Genomic DNA, 21,216 nt, shown 5'->3' with positions numbered 1-21,216 from the left:
ACGAATATTTGTTTACATGTAAGAGGGAGTATGCAAGGAAAAATGCTGGTGAAATAATGGGTTCTTCGGCCCTATTTCACTGTACAGTCAGCCAGCCCTCAACACCATTTTGGTGTTGTTTTAGCCAGTTGCAAAAACTTAACCTGAACTATTTGTTAAGAAGGTGCTTCTCTCTGGCGGCTCCATCTTAACTTTCCTGAAGCTGCTGGGTAGACCACTTGCCTTTATAACCCAGATTTCCTCCAGGAAATTCAATATGGCATACATGCTTCTCTCCCTTTCCATATTTTCCTCACAACAACCCTGTGAGGAAGGTTAGGCTGACAGTCAGCTTCAGGGCCAAGTGAGGCTTTGAACCTCCCAGGTCCTAGTTTCACACTCTACCCGCTAGGATGCACTGTCACCTGAGTTATTGGTAAGAGTATGCCGTTGCCCATCCCATGCCAATGGAAAGGCTTACAAAGCCACGGGCAATAGCTGACCCCAACTTCCAAGAGCGATGTGCACGTGGGGGGAAAAATCTTGTGTACCATCTTGAGGACTAGAAGCTCATGATTGCCTTTTGGAAAGAGCTATTGGGCATCGCCAAACGTGCGAGCGTGAGGAGGTGGGTGGGGAAGCAGGACTACACCTTCCGCCAGCCGTCGACGACGCCAGATCATTTCTGGCCACCCCGCAGGAATGTCCTCGCGTGTGGCTCCCTTCTCCGAAGGTGGATAAGCCTCTCTCTCCGCCGAGGGGCTGGGCGCTGCTGCTGCTGCTTCAGCAGCCGAGAGCTTTCCTTCCCCCCGATGGATGCCGTGCGCGCCACTTCTGCTCCGTGCCCAGAAACTGTCTCAGGCTTGCCCAGGACATTTCGGCGGCGCTTCGGGGCTGGCGAAGAATGCATGGAGGCAGCAGCGCGAGGCTGCGTCCGGATGGGGATCTGCTGGCCTCTCCGGAGCAGCAGCTGCTGCTGCTGAGCTAACCTCTCCCTGGGCAGGAGGAGGAGGAGGAGGAAGAAGAAGAAGAGGGGTAGGTCAGGTTAGTGGTGCCTGCTCCCCTCCCTCTCCTTTCCCTCCCCGAGCAAGAGCCATCCTCCCCGAGGCTGCGCTGCCTGCCTGCCTGTTTGGGCAGGGCAGATTTGGAGAGGCGCTTTGGCGAGGGCGCAGCCTCGCCGCTTTCCTGGAGAAGAGGGACCCTTGCGCTCTCCCCACCGCCTCACCTGCGCCTGCAGCTGCCGCGGGGCAGAGGCCTGGCTCCGGATCCAGGCTCCCCTGAGGCCACACACACACACGCCCCTCGGGACTCGTCTCCAGGAAGCCCCTCGGCGCACCCGGATAGGCGCCAAGGGGGTGCCACCACCCACGTCTCCAGGGCGCAGCGATCCCCCGCCGGGCTGGCCATGCTGGGGCTCCGGCGCGACCGGCTGCTCATCCTGCTGCTGCTGGGGGCGCTGCTGAGCGCCGATCTCTACTTCCACCTCTGGCCCCAAGTGCGCCGTCGCCTGGCCCGCGCCGGAGCGCACGGGCCGGGCTGCTCCTGCCCCGCTGAAGAAGCCGCCGCCGCCGCCGCCTGGCCCCCTAGCACCGAGCCCTGGACGCGGCTGCCGGAGCAGCGCAGCACCCAAACGGCCGGCTCCAAGCTGCGGAGGCTCTTCTCGCACCCGCTCTACAGCGCCCCCGAGGGGCCGGCCGAGAAGCTGCTCAGCGGGCAGGAGGCGCTGCGCTACTACCGACGCAAAGTGGCCCGCTGGAACAGGTGCGTAAGCCGGGCTGGACGGGGAGCAGACCTCGGTGGGGAGAGCGGGGTGGGGTGGGGGGCTTCGCCGGCTTCCCCGGGCGCCGCCGCCACGGATCCTCCCCCCGTTAGCATCGCCTTTCTTTTTCTACCAGTGCCCGGAACTCCTAAGCAGTGCGTGTTAATTTCGACCATAAGGACTAGAAACTTGCTGGTGTTGTTCAAAAGGGAAATGGAAAGGCCCTTTTGTCAGCCGGGGGTGGGCGAGGGGAATAAGAGTTCATTGCAATGTCAGTTCCGGAAGATTGGATTTTTTAACTTGGTTCTACTATTTGAGAGTAACATGTGCAACTTCTGGCTACAGAGAAGTGGCCTTCTTGAGCGCAGACCAGAAACTCCAATGGGCAAGAAGAGTTGCTGCTTCTCCACTGGCTCTGTGTCTTCTAAATGCCACTGAACTCAGTGAAGGCATGCATTGGATCCAAGTCTGTGTATGTTTCCATCCTTCCGCTTTAGCCCTTCCTTCGCCTCTTTATTCTGGGTGAAATTGCTTTATTGGCCTGCATAGCCCAACCCTGCTTTTTTAAAAAAAGAAAAAGAAAAGTTTCAGGCATAAAGGTCCACTATGTCAGTCTTGAAGCCCGATAACCTTTTCAGCTGATCCTCCTTATCTCCAGGCTGTGTAATGCTTCACCTGCTGATTTCTGCAGACTGTGTTGCTGTTAAAGATGTAGGGACAAGACAGATTGGCCTTTTTCTCATCAGTTGCCAACCTTACCACCACATACATACATACATACATACATACATGACAGAGAAAGAATGCTAAGATTTGCTCTCCTGAATGCAACCTAGGTAAAGGGACTCCTGACCGTTAGGTCCAGTCGTGGACGACTCTGGGGTTGCAGCGCTCATCTTGCTTTACTGGCCGAGGGAGCCGATGTACAGCTTCCGTGTCATGTGGCCAGCATGACTAAGCCGCTTCTGGCGAAACAGAGCAGCGCACAGAAATGCCATTTACCTTCCCACCGGAGCGGTACCTATTTATCTACTTGCACTGGTGTGCTTTCGAACTGCTAGGTTGGCAGGAGGAATGCAAGCTAGGCTGTGTTAAACACATTATACATTTAAAGCGTATTTCCCACCACTATCACCAAAGAATCCTGGGAGCTGCAGTTTGTGAAGGGTGCTGAGAATGATAGTTTGGGGGCAAACTACAGTTCCCGAGAATTCTTGGGGGATATGCTTCAAATGTATGGTGTGTACACAGCCCAGGGCTCAATGCAGATGCCAGGGTTCCCTGACCTTACAGCTGGACATTCTTGTATCTCATGCTCTTGGGGGGATGAGACTGCAACTTGCTACTTGCTGGAGTAAGCCCCACAGAACAGCAACTGCGACGTTCTGAGCAGATATGTGCAAGAGGATTGCACATTGTGATTCTCGCCCATCAGTTGGGAGGTTGCTTATCCTTCTCCCTGGCTGCTGGAAGAAATAATATGTGGCACTGAGTATGTTCACCAAACAGGGAAGGCCCCTCCGTAAGTTAAGCAAGGCTCAGTTCCTGAGGTTAAGAGGTCGTTTGTCTGGGTTGCGATGAGGATCTTAGTCACTACTGGAGTAGATCAAAACCAGTAGCTCAGGGCCAAGGCCCCATTTGCTGGAATATTTCGGGGCGATCAGAATTACAAGAGGAGAAAGCTGCTTTTGAAACTGGACAGCACAGAATGTTCCATGATTCTAAGCAGAATATCTGTCCTCCGGCGTAGAGCAAGTTTGGTAACATGATCTTTTAAAATGTGACAATTTCTGTGCTCCTTTAACTCCTTGCAAGAGGTTATGACAGAGCCAACGTGTTAAACAACTGCATACATTGGTAGGATTGACAGAAAACTTGTAGTAAAAAATCTGAACTATGGATTGACGAAGGATTTATAAAAATAGAGCTGTGATAGAGATACAGAGGGGGAAATCGTTACATTGAGATCCACAATTGGGAGGGGGGAGGGAAGTCAGAAGAGATTATATGCTTATGTATTTAATTCATTTGTTTATGCAAAATAGAAAATGCAAAAATAAAATTTATATATATATATAAAAGAAGAGCCAAAACATGTTCATTAGCATCAAGTGTAGTTAAGAAATACAGTGGTACCTTGGGTTAAGTACTTAATTCATTCCAAAGGCCCGTTCTTAACCTGAAACTGTTCTTAACTTGAAGCACCACTTTAGCTAATGGGGCCTCCCGCTGCCACCACGTCGTCGGAGCATGATTTCTGTTCTCATCCTGAAGCAAAGTTCTTAACCCGAGGTACTATTTCTAGGTTAGCGGAGTCTGTAACCTGAAGCGCATGTAACCTGAAGTGTCTATATCCCAAGGTACCACTGTAAGCACTAAAGGGAGAAGGAAATGGGGGTGCAGTCCTATCTGAGGAAACCTGGATCCTTGCTCATTGCAAATAATTTGCACAACCACTCTGCTATGGCTCTTCCCATCAAATTAATTCATCAAACGCCACAGCTGTAATATTTGGTAGCTCTTTGTATATTTGATTACAGCTGATTATTGAGGGTAAGGCACAGTTTATGTGAATTCTCCCTTCCTCAAACACAGTGGTACCTCGGGTTACATATGCTTCAGGTTACAGACTCCGCTAACCCAGAAATAGTACCTCGGGTTAAGAACTTTGCTTCAGGATGAGAACAGAAATTGTGCTCCGGCGGCTTGCCAGCAGCTAGAGGCCCCATTAGCTAAAGTGGTGCTTCAGGTTAAGAACAGTTTCAGGTTAAGAACGGACCTCCGGAACGAATTAACTACTTAACCTGAGGTACCACTGTATTTCATGCAGTACTTGACCAGGAGCACTGGTGGAGGAAGAGGAGTGCGGAGGGAGCGCACTGCCTCCACCCCAGCAGCGCGATCCCAGTGGGGTGCCATCACGCCCCCCCGCCAGCGCTGGGTGCCACGCCTCCACAGGCGGCGTGCCATGCCCCCAGGACGCGCACCAGCCCTGCCCCCACCTGCTCTCCACCCCCCGCCCCCCAGTGCCAGAGCATGAAGCTCCACCACTGACCAGGAGATCACAGTTCATAAACTAAATGTCAGAACCTAATTGGAGCTCACTGGTTCAGGCCCCTGGCCCATCTAGGCCCCAGCATCCTATTCCCACAGTGGCCAACCAGAAGCCTGTGGGGAAACGCACAAGCCGGACTTGAACGCAACAGAACACTCTCTTCCTGGATTTTAGCAACTGCTTTTCAGAAGCATTACAAGCTCCGATGGTGGAGGCAGAGTTTATCCCCCGTGCCTTGTAGCCATTGGTAGCCATCCCCTCTGGGAATTTGTCCAGTAGTGGCACTGTGGGTTAAACCACGGAGCCTAGGACTTGCCGATCAGAAGGTCGGTGGTTCGAATCCCCGCAACGGGGTGAGCTCCCGTTGCTCAGTCCCTGCTCCTGCCAACCTAGCAGTTTGAAAGCACGTCAAAGTGCAAGTAGATAAATAGGTACTGCTCCGGCGGGAAGGTAAACGGCGTTTCCATGCACTGCTCTGGTTCACCAGAAGCGGCTTAGTCATGCTGGCCACATGACCCGGAAGCTGTACGCCAGCTCCCTCGGCCAATAAAGCGAGATGAGCGTCGCAACCCCAGAGTCGGTCACGACTGGACCTAATGGTCAGGGGTCCCTTTACCTTTACCTCTTTTAAAGCCATCCAAGTTGATGGCCATCACTGCGAATTCCATAATTTAACCGTGCACCGTGTAATTCCTTCCTTTTATCTTTCTACATTCAGCTTCATTAGATATCCTTGAGTTCTAGTGTTATGCGAGAGGAAGAAGAACTTTTCCCTATCCATTCTCTCTCCACGCTTCCCACGAATTCTTCCCTTATCCCAGATTTCATGCAGTATTTGATCACGGTTCATAAACTAAGGGGGAGAAATAGCTTTTTTTTTTACATCTCCGTCTTATTCACTGTTACTGGGAAGTAAGGCATGCTGATTCCTTTGGCACATACGGAAAGGTAAAGCTGTTAAAAACTGCAGCCTTAGTCTTTTAAAATGCACACTGTACAAAAAAATAATTGGGGAGTGCGTTGAGCAACCGTGCCCTTTCTAAATGCTGCGATTGAGCTTTGTTTAGTCTTTAAACTTATAACAGGGTCACTTTTATCCTGCAGGAAAAAGTCGAGCTGAAAGCCTTGGCGCCGGAGCCAAAAATCTTTATCACAAACCTGCCACCGTGTCTATTTTGTGCTTAGTCCCTAATCGGTGCAGCTTACGTGTCACCGGAAAAGGAAAACAAAGTAATAATGTAAGAACAAGAACTGGTCTGAGCTCGAAGGAGCATAATAAGAGTGTGTGACCTTGCTTTGGTTCAATGGGACAACTGTACTTCTCTTTGAACCACTGAGACGTGACTATAGAGATAAATAAGCCTGTCACCTTAGATCAAAAGCAAGCATGATGCAAGCACAGCTCTTTGGTCTCTTGAAACTTTTGCAAATAACAGCGGTGGTGATGGTGGGAGAGAAATATGTTTTTTTCCTAACGGTGCAAATAGCAGCTTGGGGGTATGTGAAAGATTTTAATGTGGAGAATGGGGGCGAAGACAGTCTTCTTCTTCTTCTTCTTCTTCTTCTTCTTTGATGATCACTTGTAGCCAAGTAAGATTGTCTTCCATAAACACGGTTTTAACAGTGAGTCCGTAAGTGACTGTGGAGGCCAATTCTGGATCCACACGTCCTTCCACAGCGGGGACATTGGTTTCCGGGCGGGAGTTGATCACAGTGTGGATTTGCCAAGCGTGCCTTCCTCTTATTTATTTATTTTTAAAATAATTTTTATTAAATGGTTTTATGTTACAAAAAACAATACAGCCATACTACCACTAAATATAACTAAAAAATAAAAATTACATACATCGATATTTAGTTTGTTATTTGTTATTTACCATCTTGTTTCCTCCCAAACATTGCATACAACAACACACATGTGTGCAGACATCCACACCCACACCCGCACAGAAAATGATAATAATGAAAGTAAATATTTTTCCCCTTGTATCTTCCCAAATCTTTTCTTCAACTTTGACTTCCTGTCAAGTCCCTTTGCATATGTTTTATCTGATATTTGAATGTACACAAAACAATAAACCTTTCTATATAATTTTTTCTAAGCGTGCCTTCATCTTAGTGTGTTTCTCCCTTGCATCCTGACCTGGGGTGGTGTTACTCAGGGTAGACCCATTGCAATGAAAGAACCTGACTTAGTCACTTAGTGGGTATTCCCTGAGTAAAACATAACTCAGTATTGGCCCGGCCAGTTAGCAACACTATTCTGAATGCATGCATGCACCTGTTTTTCTTTGTTTGTACTGCTGTCCTGAGAATTCTCAAACACTTGATGTCCTCTGCGCTCAGTCACTCCCACACTGGGATGCCATCAGGAATGCTTCTTGCCACTTGTGTGCAAGACCTTTCTGCCCGCTCAGCTCCCATCGCCACCTGCCACCCATTTGCCTCTCCTACCAGCAGGCAGGCCAGCCACCTGCCCCACTGGAAAATGGCATTGAGAGCCAGGAGGCAAGCTGGGAAAAGAGGACAGTGCCCAGCTGGGGGACAAATAGCTGCTTAGGGAGGGAAAGAGGGAGGCACCAACTTGCAGAAAATATTGGGGGTGGGTGGATCCCCTAACTATTTTATCGGGGGAGCGGAAGAAATCAGGGCCCCACAAAATTGGCACCTATGCACTGAAACTGCCTTGCCCAGTCTGGTTGATGGTTATTTTGGGGGAGGTCGATTTTGGGGGTGGGGGAAAGTATGATTTCATTTGTTCTTGATCTCTCAGCGGCTTTTGATACTGTTGCCCATGGCATCCTTCTGGAGGGTCTCAGGCAGGTGGGGGATTGGAGGCACTCTCTGACCGTGAATCTGCTCCTACTTTTGGGGCCATTTCCGGAAAGTAGTTATGGGTGGCTGCCGCTAAGCACCATGGGAGTTGTCCTGGGTGTCCTGCATCTTGTCTCCTGTACTGTTTAACATCTTAGGGTGAAGGGGCAAGTAATTAATATATATTTTTATTATTTTATTTATATTTATATTTATAAATATTTTATTGTTATTATTCTAATTTATTTATTTTTCATATTAAAGTTTTACAATCACGTATCCAACATACAACATAAAAACAAGATTCCAAAGAATCTCCTCCCCTTTGTGGGTCCATTTCCTCCTGCATCTTTTACGATAATCCAAACCTTCCTTTTCTTTTCCCCACTTAATTTATTTATTATTAATGTTGCAATACATATATGAAATCTTTACATATTGATACTGTCAGAGCTGCTACCAGGTCCCAGCTCACATAGGACCACGCCACACAGCGTCCACTTTAAAAGAGTCTTTATTGAGTTACAGGTTTCATTTCCGAACTGCAGCGTGCAGCTCTACACCTTCTGCTCTAGGTCGGCGAAGACCCGTCTGAGTCCCCGCCTCTTGCACACCAGCTTAATACCCTAGCCTTGCTCCACCTCCTTCGCCTCTCCCTACGTCTCTGGGTCCTTCTGCCCCCCTGGGCCTCCTCCCTTCTACTCTCCTCTGACGCTGACCCCCCTGATCCTTCTGCCTCCTTGCGGCGGGCTTTAGGACCTGGCTCACTCTCCGGGCTGCTTACTGCTCCAGCTTCCGCTGCATTTGAACTTGGCGCGCGCGCCCAACTCTCTACTTTCCTCTTAACCGTTGCCTCGCTCTCTGAGGAGGGCGTGACCACCCCTGACTCGTGCCCTCCCTCCTGCTGACAGCCTCCGGAACCCGATGCCTGGCTACCTTCCTCCCTGCTGCTCTCAGTCTTGAGCGTGGGTCCCGACTTCCAGCTGCTGCCGCCCTCAGTTATGAGCGTGGGTCCCGACTTCCAGCTGCTGCTCTCTGAATCTCCTCTGTTCCCTTCCTCCTGGGGTGTCCCCCCGGATCCCCCCCTTGCTCTGCTCACTGGGGCTCCCTTTTGGGAGTCCTCTGACTCACTGCTTAGGCTTGGAGATCTCGGGTCGTCATCATCACTCATTCTCCCTTCGGCTTCCTCCCCCTCGCTCTCTGTTTCCACCCTTCTCTGCGTCTCTGCTTCTGAACCCCTGACATCCATCCCCCCCTCGAAGCCCCCCCTTCCCCCCTCCCCGCTGTCAGGTGTGGGTGCTGGGCGCTCCATCATCATGGGAGGGAATGCTGGATACAGGTCGCTCCCCGTGGGTGGCCGCCAACTGAAGACCTCCGAGTCTTCCCCCTCGCGGTCGTCGACGTTGACTTGTTGCTCTTCCATCTCTGTACCGCCGTGCTCGAACCCGAGGTCCTCCCCGAACACGTCCATGTCAGTCTCTGCGTCGGTCGCTCGACCTGGCATCTCCAGCCACTTCCTGCGCCATCGCTCCTCTGGTCGATCGTCCCACCAATACGAGTTGCCTGATGCCGAACCTGCCGGTGAACCTTCTGGGGAACGGGTGCTCCGTGCGGGTTCCCCTTCTGAGTCGAATCCATGGAACGTGCTGGAAGAAAGTGTGGGTGTGAACAACCAGTCGTCGAAGAAGCTCGCTGGCATGGGTTTGTGTGGGAAGAGGGCATGAAACTCGTCCTTGAGCAGGGGTTCCTCCAAAGCGTAGTCTGGTACCCAGCTATTGGCGCTGGCCCGGGTGCCCTCTCTGGCTAAGAGGTATTCGACTCCCTCTTCCCCCCATCTGGAGTCCAAAATCTCCGTGACCTCGTTGATGTGGTCCTGGTGCTTCACCTCCCGCGTCTCCGTCCGTTCCCGGAGCGGACTTGGCGCCGTCCCTGGCTCCTGGAACCTGTGAGGTGCCTTGTAGGGAGTGAGCACCGACCTGTGGAACACCGGATGCATTCTGGAACCCTCCGGCAGCGCCAGTCGGAAGGCTACCGGGTTGATCTGCGCTTCGACTTGGTACGGACCGATCTGCTTGTGCCCCAACTTCTTCTTGGCAAGCGACCTGGTCGGCACTGCGTGGGCTGCCAACCAGACCCAGTCTCCCACTTGGATCACTTCGCCAACCCGCCTGTGCTTGTCAGCTTGCACCTTGTAGGCGTGCTTAGCTAGCTCCAGCTGCCGTCTGAGTTGATCGTGGACCGCCTGCAGCTCTGACGCGAACGCGTCCGCCGTCTGTGGTTCTCCTTCCCCCACTCTCACCAGTCCCGGGAAGGTTCTGGGATTCCTCCCATTGTTGGCAAAGAACGGCGTCACTCCTGTGGACACGTGCTTCGTGTTGTTGTAAGCGAACTCGGCTAGCGGCAGGTAATCCACCCACGTCGCAGGCTGTTGATTGGCATAGCATCTCAGGTACTGCTGCATGATGGCATTGACCCTCTCTGCTTGCCCGTTGGTCTGCGGGTGTCTTGCTGATGCCAGATTGACCTTGACATTTAGAAAACCCATCAGCTTCTGCCAGAAAGACGAGATGAACTGGCGTCCGCGGTCGGACAGGATAGACCGTGGCAGGCCATGCACTTTGAACACGTGATCTATGAACAGTTTGGCGGTTTGTTCCGCCGTGGCCACCTTCGCACACGGAATGAAATGTGCCATCTTGGTGAACAAGTCCACCACCACTAGCACAGCTGTCTTGCCTCTCGAGTTGGGTAAATCCGTCACAAAGTCCAGGGCCACCCTCTCCCACGGTTCAAACGGTGTTTGCAGCGGTTCTAACAGTCCCGCCGGTGGTCTGTGTACCGGCTTGGCCCTCTGGCAGGTGTCGCACCTCGCGACGTAGTCCGCGACCTCTCCTCTCAGCCTGGGCCACCAGAAGTCTCTCGCGACTAATTCCATCGTTTTCTCTGTGCCAAAGTGACCGGCCGTGGGTGCGTCGTGCAACTGTTGCAGTACCTTGGCGCGAAGGTCGTCTCCTGGTACATAGACAGCCCCTTTGCGTAGGAGCAAGCCGTCCCGCACCTGGAACTCGTCCGTGGTAGCCGTGCCTCTGAGCAGTTCCGCCATCTTGTCTTGCGCGAATGAGTCGTCCCGCAATGCACGTCGCACCGCATCCAGGTCTACTGTAGCTGAGGCACACGCCCACGCCGTCGGTGCGAAGATGTGCATGGCCGCCGCTGGCGTCACCTCTTCTAGGTATTGCGGTTTTCGGGACAGTGCATCCGCCATGATGTTGGTGTCGCCTGGGACGTACTCTATTCGGAAATTGAAGTCAGCAAAGAACTCCGCCCAACGTATCTGCCTCTGGTTCAGGAACTGAGCCGTGCGCCAGTGCTCCAGATTCTTGTGGTCCGTGCAGACCTGCACCGTGTGCTTGGCGCCGATTAGGAAGTGCCTCCACGCCTTGAAAGCTGCATGAATGGCCAGCAACTCCCTGTCCCAGATGGTGTAGTTCTGCTCCGACTTGCTGAGCTTTCTGGAGTAGAACGCTCCCGGCCGCCACACCCCCTGCGGGTCTCGCTGCAGCAGGACAGCTCCCACGGCTCTGTCTGACGCGTCTGTCTCTACCCTCAACGGTTTACTGGGGTCGATATGCAGCAGTTGCTTCTCCGATGCGAAGAGATGCTTGAGCGCTTGAAAGGACTGTTCCGCCTGCTCCGTCCAGATGAATTTCTTTTTTTTGGAGCTGAGCGTGTCCGTAATTGCTGCCGTCTGCATCGCGAACCCCTTGATAAACTTGCGATAGAAGTTGGCGAAGCCGACAAACCGCTGGACCTCCTTCCGGTTGCGCGGGCTTTTCCAATCCAATACCGCACGAACCTTGGTGCTGTCCATGGCTATCCCCTTGTCCGACAACTTGTATCCCAGGAAATCCACCTCCGTCGTGTCGAACTGGCACTTCTCCAGCTTGGCGTACAGTCTATGTTGTTGCAACCTGCTGAGCACCTCCCTCACGTCTCGGTCGTGAGCTTGCTGCGAGTCAGAGAAAATCAGGATGTCATCCAGGAAGCAGACGCATGTCTTGTAGAGGAGTCCCTCCAACACGTGATGCATAAAAGCTTGAAAACAGTGAGAGCCATTTTGTAATCCAAAGGGCATAACTCTGTATTCGTAGGTGCCCAGCGGTGTGAACATGGCCGTCTTCCACTCATCGCCCTCCCGCATGCGGATGAGATTGTACGCCCCTCGCAGGTCCAACTTGGTGAACACGCGTCCCTTGCGCACCGTCGCGAGGAGGTCGTCAATCCTGGGCATGGGGTAATCAGACGGTTTGGTCATCTGGTTCAAAAGGCGGTAGTCCACAACTAGTCTTTTTTGGGGCGTGTCTTTCTTTTTCACGAAGAAAACGGGACTGCCCCCCACTGCCTTGGACTCTCTGATGAAGCCACGCTCCAGATTATGCTCGATGAACTGTTTGAGTTCCTGCATTTCATCTTCAGACATGGAGTATAGCCGCCCCTTCGGCAGCGTCGCCCCCGGTAGGAGGTCAATCTTGCAGTCATATGGCCGGTGAGGGGGTAGCTTGTCCGCCTCCTTCTCGCAGAAGACCTCCAAAAAGCTCGCGTATTTGTGGGGGACCGCTTGCAACGTTCCCAACTGCAGTTGTGATTCCTCCTCCTCTCCCTCCCGTCGGGGCAGGATGCAGTGTTCTGCGCAATAAGAGGAGCCGAAGATCAGTTGTCTCTGGTACCAAGCCAGTGTCGGACTGTGCCTGTCCAGCCAACTCATGCCCAACACAATGGGCGTGTCCGACAGTTGGGTGACATTAAAACTGATGACTTCCCTGTGGTTGCCAAGGCGCATCACCATCGGTGGCGTCTGCTTCACCACCTGCCCCCCTAGCAACTCTCTGCCATCCACTGTGACGACTTGCAGGGGCAGAGTGGCAGGCAATAGCTGTATAGCGTGCTGCTCCACAAAGCTCTGCGCTATAAAGTCTGCGTTGCTTCCAGAATCCACAGAAAGCGGCACTTCGATAGTGACGCCGTCGGGTAGCTGGAGAGATGCTGTGAGCTGCACTACTGGTTTGGGTGGGAGGGGATCCGTGGGTTGCAAGATTGCTGGGGACTGCTTCACAGATGCGTCTGGCTGGGCCCCAGTGCCTCCGTCTCCAGCCAGACATCGTCGTTTCCCTGCTGTGGTTCTCCTTGCTGCGTTGCTGCAGTCACCATTGCTGAGGCTGCAGTGTGCTTGTGGAGCCTCCGGGGACACTCCTTCGCCAAATGGCCTGGATCCTCGCAGATGTAACACTTCCTGTTCCCTCTAGGAGGCTTCGCTTTCACTGCTGCCGGTGCTAGGGCTCTGGCTGCTGACTGAGCCCTTGCACCTCCAACCTCCATCGGTTCCCCTCCCCCTCCTGGCGGAGGTGTGGATTGCGCACGCGCTGCTTCCCTCGGAACGAAAGAGAAAGTTCTCGCTGCTTCGCGCCCTCCACGTCCTTCATCTCTGCACCATGGACGTTCTTCCAGCCTCACCCCCACAGTCAGCGCCCTTTGGACCACCTCCTGCGTGCTTCGGGGCCTCTCCCCCCTTGCAATTTCATCCTTAACCGCTGAACTTAGACCCTCCCAGAAGAGGTCTCTGACAGGGGGCGAATCCCGATCCCATTCTAAAGCACTGACCAGCGCAAAAAATCGGGCGTGATACTGCCGGACGCTCGCCCTCCCTTGTTTTAGTCCATGAATCTCCCGTCTGGCAAGATCCACATCAATAGTAGACAAAAAACACGCATCCATCGCTTTGATAAAGGCATCTGCATTCTGAAGCGCCGGATCTTTATCCCTCCACAAATTGCGCAGCCAGGCTTTGGCATCCCCATGCAAATGGGACAATATGAACCCCACCTTCTCTTCCTCATCTCTAAAGTCTTTTGCCAGCAGTTGCAGTGCGCACATTACGTCTGCTCTAAAATTAGGGTACTGTTGCAAAGTCCCATCGAAGTGAGCCACAAGCCCTCCTGCTCTCCGTGCCAATCCCACGCCCTCCGGTCTGGGTCCCGGTTGCCCTTGCTTAACAAGCATTTCAAACCTGGCGTGTAGGTCTCTGTAGGCGGCTGTAGTCTCCTCCTCCCGTTTCTTGGAAGCCAATACCTCTGAGGACAACTGGGTCACTGCCTCTTGCAGCGCGGAGATCCTCTGTTCTTCCGTCATCTTGCTAACCTTTGTGAGCTCGCTTACAGACACCCCTCTTCCTCCCCTAGCGGCTTCTGCTCCCGCTGCGAGGTTTCAGGTTTCTGAAGCTTTGAAGTGACGGGTCTTACTGTCAGAGCTGCTACCAGGTCCCAGCTCACATAGGACCACGCCACACAGCGTCCACTTTAAAAGAGTCTTTATTGAGTTACAGGTTTCATTTCCGAACTGCAGCGTGCAGCTCTACACCTTCTGCTCTAGGTCGGCGAAGACCCGTCTGAGTCCCCGCCTCTTGCACACCAGCTTAATACCCTAGCCTTGCTCCACCTCCTTCGCCTCTCCCTACGTCTCTGGGTCCTTCTGCCCCCCTGGGCCTCCTCCCTTCTACTCTCCTCTGACGCTGACCCCCCTGATCCTTCTGCCTCCTTGCGGCGGGCTTTAGGACCTGGCTCACTCTCCGGGCTGCTTACTGCTCCAGCTTCCGCTGCATTTGAACTTGGCGCGCGCGCCCAACTCTCTACTTTCCTCTTAACCGTTGCCTCGCTCTCTGAGGAGGGCGTGACCACCCCTGACTCGTGCCCTCCCTCCTGCTGACAGCCTCCGGAACCCGATGCCTGGCTACCTTCCTCCCTGCTGCTCTCAGTCTTGAGCGTGGGTCCCGACTTCCAGCTGCTGCCGCCCTCAGTTATGAGCGTGGGTCCCGACTTCCAGCTGCTGCTCTCTGAATCTCCTCTGTTCCCTTCCTCCTGGGGTGTCCCCCCGGATCCCCCCCTTGCTCTGCTCACTGGGGCTCCCTTTTGGGAGTCCTCTGACTCACTGCTTAGGCTTGGAGATCTCGGGTCGTCATCATCACTCATTCTCCCTTCGGCTTCCTCCCCCTCGCTCTCTGTTTCCACCCTTCTCTGCGTCTCTGCTTCTGAACCCCTGACAGATACATATACATTATGTTCGTAAATTCACATTTTCACATTTCATTATGTACCAACATTTACCCATTTCTTATTTCTTGCCCTGTGTCTTCCCTCCACCTGTACGTGACTTCCTTGTTATTATTTTGTGACTTTATTATTGAGATTGTAATTTTGTATCTTAATAATTAAACATTCAATCTTATATATCTGCTTAGTTTAACTTAACTTAACTTAACTTTGTGAAATCAGTCTATCTAAACATTTTACATCTTTTACATAATCCAAACCTTTTACATCTCCATTATGTTCAAAATTCACCTTGAAGCTACAAGCGAAATTCCAATCCTACGAACGATTTTAGCTGTTTACAATGGTTTTTAAGATAAATTATAATTGTTCCCCATTCCTTATTAAAATTTTGGTCACCTAGAATTGGCCCAGAGATGGAAAGAAGATAAAGTCCCTACCAGAGAAGAATGGCAGATTAAGTTGATTCTTCCGGTCATTGTAGCCATCTCTGGGCCAATAACATCCACGCAGCTGTGGTCACATACATAAATAGTCTTTTCTGCTCCCTTGGGATTTCGGCACCTAGAATTCCTAAAAGAAAGGCAGGGGCAGGTAATTAATAAATCAACAGTGATTAATTTAGCTAGTTGTTGAACTGAAATTTTATTAAAAATTAATTAATTAATTGATTTAATCATCATCATAACTAAGAGTTAGCTTTGTGCGGCAAGCTACTTTCTGTGCCCATCCACATACCCCTCTTGGTTGGTGTTCAGCCCCTGGGCCTAAAATTCCCTACCCCTGCTCTATGGAGACCTTGTGAAGTACACTGGCTGCCCCTTGCCACCAGCAAGCAAGAAAAGCCTTATAAGACTCCTGCTACAAATGCAAATACAAATGTGGCGCTGTGGTCTAAACCACAGAACCTAGAGCTTGCCGATCAGAAGGTTGGCGGTTCAAATCCCCGCGACGGGGTGAGGTTTCATTGCTCAGTCCCTGCTCCTGCCGACCTAGCAGTTTGAAAGCACGTCAAAGTGCAAGTAGATAAATAGGTACGGCTCTGGCGGGAAGGTAAACGGCGTTTCCGTGCACTGCTCTGGTTCACCAGAAGCCGCTTAGTCATGCTGGCAACATGACCCGGAAGCTTTCTGCGGACAAAATGCCGGCTCCCTTGGCCTATAGAGCGAGATGAGCACCACAACCCCAGAGTCGTCCACGACTGGACCTAATTGTCAGAGGTACCTTTACCTTTACCTTTTTTACAAATGCCTCTGGGCAGGTTTTCGAAAGCTATGGCTTTACAAAGGAACAGGGGGCAGTCCCATTGGCAACAGTGGGCTAGCTGAAGCCCGGAGCAGCTCTGACAGGTTTTGCGGGAGAAGCAAAGGGGAGATTGCAAGCTGGGAGAGGTGAGGCAAAACTGAAGGGAAGGCATGGGAAAGAAATGAATGCAGGAGGAAAGAATGTCCCAGAGAACTACAATTAGCCAATTAGGTTGGTGTCGTGGAAACTCCTCTTGCTGGCGGTGAGCAGAAATTGCTTGCCATTGATGGATTGCTTGTCCCCGTGTCAGAAAGTTACTGACATCTTGTTCTTTCCGAACGAGTGTTAACTGGAGCATGGAGGAGCTCACACTGTTTTGCAATGGAGAAAAAAGGGGGCAGCAGTCTTTAGCCTCTAAATTAATGGATACACGTCCGTAATATAAAAGCTGGTACACTGGAAGACGTTTTTTTGTGCCAGGGAAAACACTCACAAAACAGCGCTGTGTTTTTAGGCTAATGGAAGTCTCTTGGCTGCTTAGGTCTGAATTAGACCCGGGATGATTTCCAGAATCCTGATTTCTTCACCAGGCGTTGAAATGTGTTCATTTCTAGAGAGTGCCTGTTTTATACTTAGCTCGTATGTGGTCAAAAGCCAAACATCTTCCTTCAGCAATGGTTGGCCGGACTTCAGAGACATATTAAACGCAGGCTGTTTTAGGATTGCCATCTTCCTCCTCGCTCTTCCCCAACAGACGCTTTGTGCCTTTAATATCTGTGTGACAGGCAGATGTTCACTTAGGTGCAGACTTCCATGCAGTTACATAGGCGTCTGCCTATAGAATTTCTGCCCGTCACATAACAGTTAAATGCACAGAGGTTTCCGCCCCTACAGATATTGTCGGACTCCAGTTCTCTGGCCGATGGTCAGGGAGGATGCGTCCAACAGTACCTGGCAGACTAAAGGTTCCCTAACCCTGAACTAAATAAAGGAATAAGGGAAATGTCAAGAATTCCAAAATGCAAAGTATAATAATAATAAATTTTTATACCCCGCCCTCCCCAGCCAAGACCGGGCTCAGGGCGGCTAACAACCAATAATAAAAACAAGTTGATTAAAATACAATTTAAAAAACAAGATTAAAATACATTAAAACATTAGGATTCAGCCTCTTCACAGGATGAGAAAGGAAAAAGAAAGAGGGGGAGGGAATCAAACTGACTCTAAGCCAAAGGCCAGGTGGAACAACTCTGTCTTACAGGCACTGCAGAAAGAAATCAGATCCCGCAGGGCCCTGGTCTCATGAGACAGAGCGTTCCACCAGGCCGGAGCCAGTGTTGAGAAGGCCCTGGCTCTGGTTGAGCCTAATCTAACTTCCTTAGGGCCGGGACCTCTAGGGTGTTGCTATTTATGGACCTTAAGGTCCTCCGTAGGGCATACCAGGAGAGGCGGTCCCGTAGGTGTGTGTGGAATTGGCTCCATATCTAACATACTGTTATAGATTTGTGGGGGGGGTCCCCCAAACTCTATTAATTAATAAATGGTGGGTTTTGATTATTTGGGAGATGTATTCAAGCTGCAGAGGAATTCCTGGCAAAGCTAGGACCATTAAGAAACAATTCAGGGCCATTGAGAGCCATTGGCAATGCAAGAGAACTGTCGTTCCCCCCTTGCCTAAGACTGGGGTTTTGAGTGGTTGTTAGGGTAACTGGGTGTGGGGTGACAGGAAAAAAGAGGTTTTGGCAGAGTGTTCTGGGAAGAAGAAGGAAGAAAAAAGAGGGGTCCATGTTGGGCAGGCTGGCTGAAGGCAGGCTGCGGGAGATGCCTTGGACTCCATGGCTGCATTGCTGTGGAGGACGAGCCCCTATTGAAATGACCATGCTGTAAGCTCTGGACTCCCACCATGAAGGTGCAAAATGGGGGAATAAACCGTATTTCTTAATACATTACTACGGTGGTCTCCACTGTGTCTCAACCCTGGGTGAGTGTCTGGAATTCCCTGGGATCTTGCTATTGCTCAGCAGAGAGTGGGAGTGGCACCCAACTTTTGTAATGGTACAAATGTTCTGAGGTTCAAACTATCTTCAGTACTTACCATCGTCTTTGATTTGCAAGACTTTGGGATCTTTTCAGTCTGTGTGGAGCGGAAGCGTAGTTGAGAAAAGGAGCCTTTGATACAGCAGCAGCCCTGTAATGTCTTGGAGGGATTGTTGGCTGATGCAGCTTGTCAGGTGAGGCTGAGAGAAATTGCGCTGGCTGAAATTCTCCCCGCTGGACCATTATTGAAGAGAGAGAAGCCTTGCCCTTCTTCTCCCTTTGCAATCCAGCAATTCCGAATAACGCAAATTCAATATTTTGTCCTAAAATGCAGAGTGGCTTTTCCTTGATGATGCGGAAGCAAATGGCAATGATCAAATTGCCCTAAAATAAATGAAACTAATAGCCTATACCAGCGGAAGTGTTTTCATTTTCATGTCATTTTGGAGTTTGCACATGGTTCATTGGGCAAGGTGCTGAAAGCACGGACAATATGCTGCACTTAATCACAGTAAGAGCCAGTGAAATATTCGAGGCCAGCTAAGTAGCAAGTGTTTAAGCAGCGTGAGGTTACGCTGGAGTGCCTGCAAATGGATATTGATTTAGAATTTGCAGAAGAACTAATGTAAGCCAAGATGTTACGCTATTAAATGGCTGTACCAAAGATAGCTGCAGAGGCTAGTAGGTCAGGCTAACAGGTCTCTGAATGTGCAAGGGTCAGAATTAATAGAGAGCTGTGTGTAAATTGCATATAGAATCATAGAACTGTAGAGCTGGAAGGGACTCTGAGGATCATCTAGTCCAACCCCCTGCAATATAGGAATATGCAGTTGTCCCATATGGGTATCGAACCTGTAGCCTTGGTGTTATCAGCACCGTGCTCCAACCAAATGAGGCAAAAGGCTACGGCACCCCAGTATTCCCAGGCGGTCTCCCTTCCAAGTACTAACCAGACCTGACCCTGCTTAGCTTCCGAGATCGGGCAGCACGTTCAGGTAGTATTTGTCCTGAAACATCTGTGAATCGTGGTGTTCTTGGGTTTTAAATGCATATTTTTTGTACAAATGTGATATGTACAATGGTGAGCTTTCCATCAGCACAAGCATTGCAGATGGAGCGACACCCCTCTCTGCTCCCTCCCTGCTCTGCCCAGGCACCTCAAGAGTCATTGGATGGGAGGTGCAACAGGGGGAAGCCCAGCTGAACAACTGGAAGCTCTTGCACAGCTGGCGGGACTCATTCATTGAATCTTTCTCTGTGTTTCTTAATCGGCTGCTTTGTAGCGAGTCAGACTATTTGTCTGCTAACTAGGGGATCTGACAAAAATCTTTCCAATCACCTGCTCCCTTCTCCCCTTTCCTCCTGCTTCATCTGCTTCTGCTAAGATGACAGGGATTGAACCCCTGGACCTTCTCCATGCAAAGTGTGAGCTCTGCCACTGAGTTTTGGCCTCTTCCCGGAGGCCAATAGGCCTTTGTTCTTCCCATTCCTCATGATGGGCCTTGATTTACAGTATTTATTTAAAAAAAAAATATTTTTCTTTATTTTTTACCAACAACCAAAACCCAAACAGTGAAACCCCCCCAGGCGGCTGATACATTGAGTATACATAATCAATAATAACATATTCAAATCAACCATATGTACAATTCTATATACATTAACACTCCTCCCTCCACCAGGTTTATTTAACTTTTAACGTTTTAATTGCCCCAGATTGTTCAAACCTACCCAAATCATTCAAAATCTTCACAAACCAATCCTCCTCTTTCTCACTGACCTTAAACCCTTTCATTCTGTGTATCTTCCCAGTTAGATATTCTAAAATTATAATATTATTCAATTTTTTCCTCCATTTGTTCACCCTTAGCTCTTCTGCATTTTTCCAATTACTCGCTATAACCTGTCTGGCTGAAGTTACCATCAATTTTACCCATTTACATTCATCTTTTGTTTTTAACTCGGTGCTACTCAGGCTAATAATAACCATTAATTTAGAAATTTCTACCTTCCTACCCACAATTTCCGATATTTCTATGCCAATCTATTTCCAAAATTCACTAAATAATGGACAATTGCACCACATATGACTGTACGTTCCCATCACTCCACATTTCCTCCTCTGCTGCTACCCAAGCCCATGCATTATGCACTGAGCTCGTGGAGGTTGCTGCTAGGCAAAGTCGTATCTTCACAGGGTAACCGCTAGCATAAAGAGAAGACCAAAACCAAATTGACAGCAGCATAACAAACAGTGAAGTCAGTGAGCCAGTTCTCAAGGCTTCAGGTGTGTAGAGTCAATATACACAGTGAGAGGTATGGGAATTAATATCTAGCTTGTGTGTACCTCTGACTATTGCACAATCCAACTCCTACACATGTATATGCTGCCCATAGACAGCATCCTCACATTTTTTGGAAAGGCAGGTGGATTACTTGAGTAAGATGCGCTCCCACAATTGATGTATACACTAGGCTTTAGGTGAACACCTGATCTGGTCTGTGCAGTGGTAATTGGGGCACATGGGAACCCAAGGCTTGTGTCTCCTCCCCAAAAGTAGAAGCTCCAGGCTTGGCCATTGTGTGGTGAGCTGTGGCAGACACCAACGATACTACAAGAGATGCTTGTGAGTTAGGTGGTGCTAGAGTTGTCTGAATTCCAGACCTTTCTCTGACAGCAATGTTTTGCTGTTCCAGTTCTTCAAAATGCACTGCTTGGCAATCAGATTTTACAGTTTTGGAAGTTGGGCAACATCTGGGGCACACGTTGAAATTCCAAAACGGAAGCAGAAGTTGCTGAAACAAGTGGCACAGAGGGTCCCTTCAGTGGAATGGGATCACATGTGATAGCATCCTACAGCTGAGAGACAGAGAGAGAGAGAGAGAGAGAGAGAGAGAGAGAGAGAGAGAACACTTTTAACAAAGCTAGTTCTTAGATGTGCAATGAAACTTTGTTGTTGACATATGTGGCGTTTGCCCTCCTAGGTTTGTGACATCATACTGGGTTCATAAGGAAAGGGTTGACTAATTGTAAAATGACTAACCAATGGGAACCCAAGGGGAGGAGTTAGAGTTAGAGTTGTTGAGAAGACAGTCTGGAGTTAGAAGAGACAGAGAGGATAAGTCTGTGGGTTGGGCTAGTCTGATGTGGGAGAGTGAGAGACTCTGTTAAGAGGAGTCAGTCAAACAGTTGAGATAATCAGTCAGAAGGTATTAGGAAGGTA

The 21,216-nt window shown here is 50.4% G+C and overlaps 2 protein-coding genes across 2 annotated transcripts in view; one reads left to right on the top strand and one right to left on the bottom strand.

Annotated features, from left to right (window-relative positions):
* Nucleotides 1-658: 658 nt before the first annotated feature.
* LOC309526619 (uncharacterized protein) lies at nt 659-1,386 on the bottom strand (the record flags this gene model as incomplete). The annotated part of the gene is made up of 2 exons (XM_082212926.1): nt 659-974; nt 1,205-1,386. The coding sequence occupies 2 exons, from the start codon at nt 1,384-1,386 to the stop codon at nt 659-661; spliced, it is 498 nt and encodes a 165-aa protein (XP_082069052.1).
* FAM20A (FAM20A golgi associated secretory pathway pseudokinase) overlaps nt 1,385-21,216 on the top strand; it is a gene marked incomplete at its 5' end in the record, with an annotated part of 56,163 nt that continues 36,331 nt past the window's right edge. Inside the window, one exon of the mRNA XM_082212589.1 lies at nt 1,385-1,740. Within this exon, the coding sequence (XP_082068715.1) occupies nt 1,385-1,740 (356 nt within the window). The remainder of the gene's footprint in view (nt 1,741-21,216) is intronic.

Source organism: Podarcis vaucheri (genome assembly GCF_965113315.1).
Source record: "Podarcis vaucheri genome assembly, chromosome: 2".
In the NCBI taxonomy this organism is placed as follows: Eukaryota; Metazoa; Chordata; class Lepidosauria; order Squamata; family Lacertidae; genus Podarcis; species Podarcis vaucheri.
Note: the sequence above shows the minus strand (reverse complement) of the source record. Positions and strands in the feature narration are given on the sequence as shown.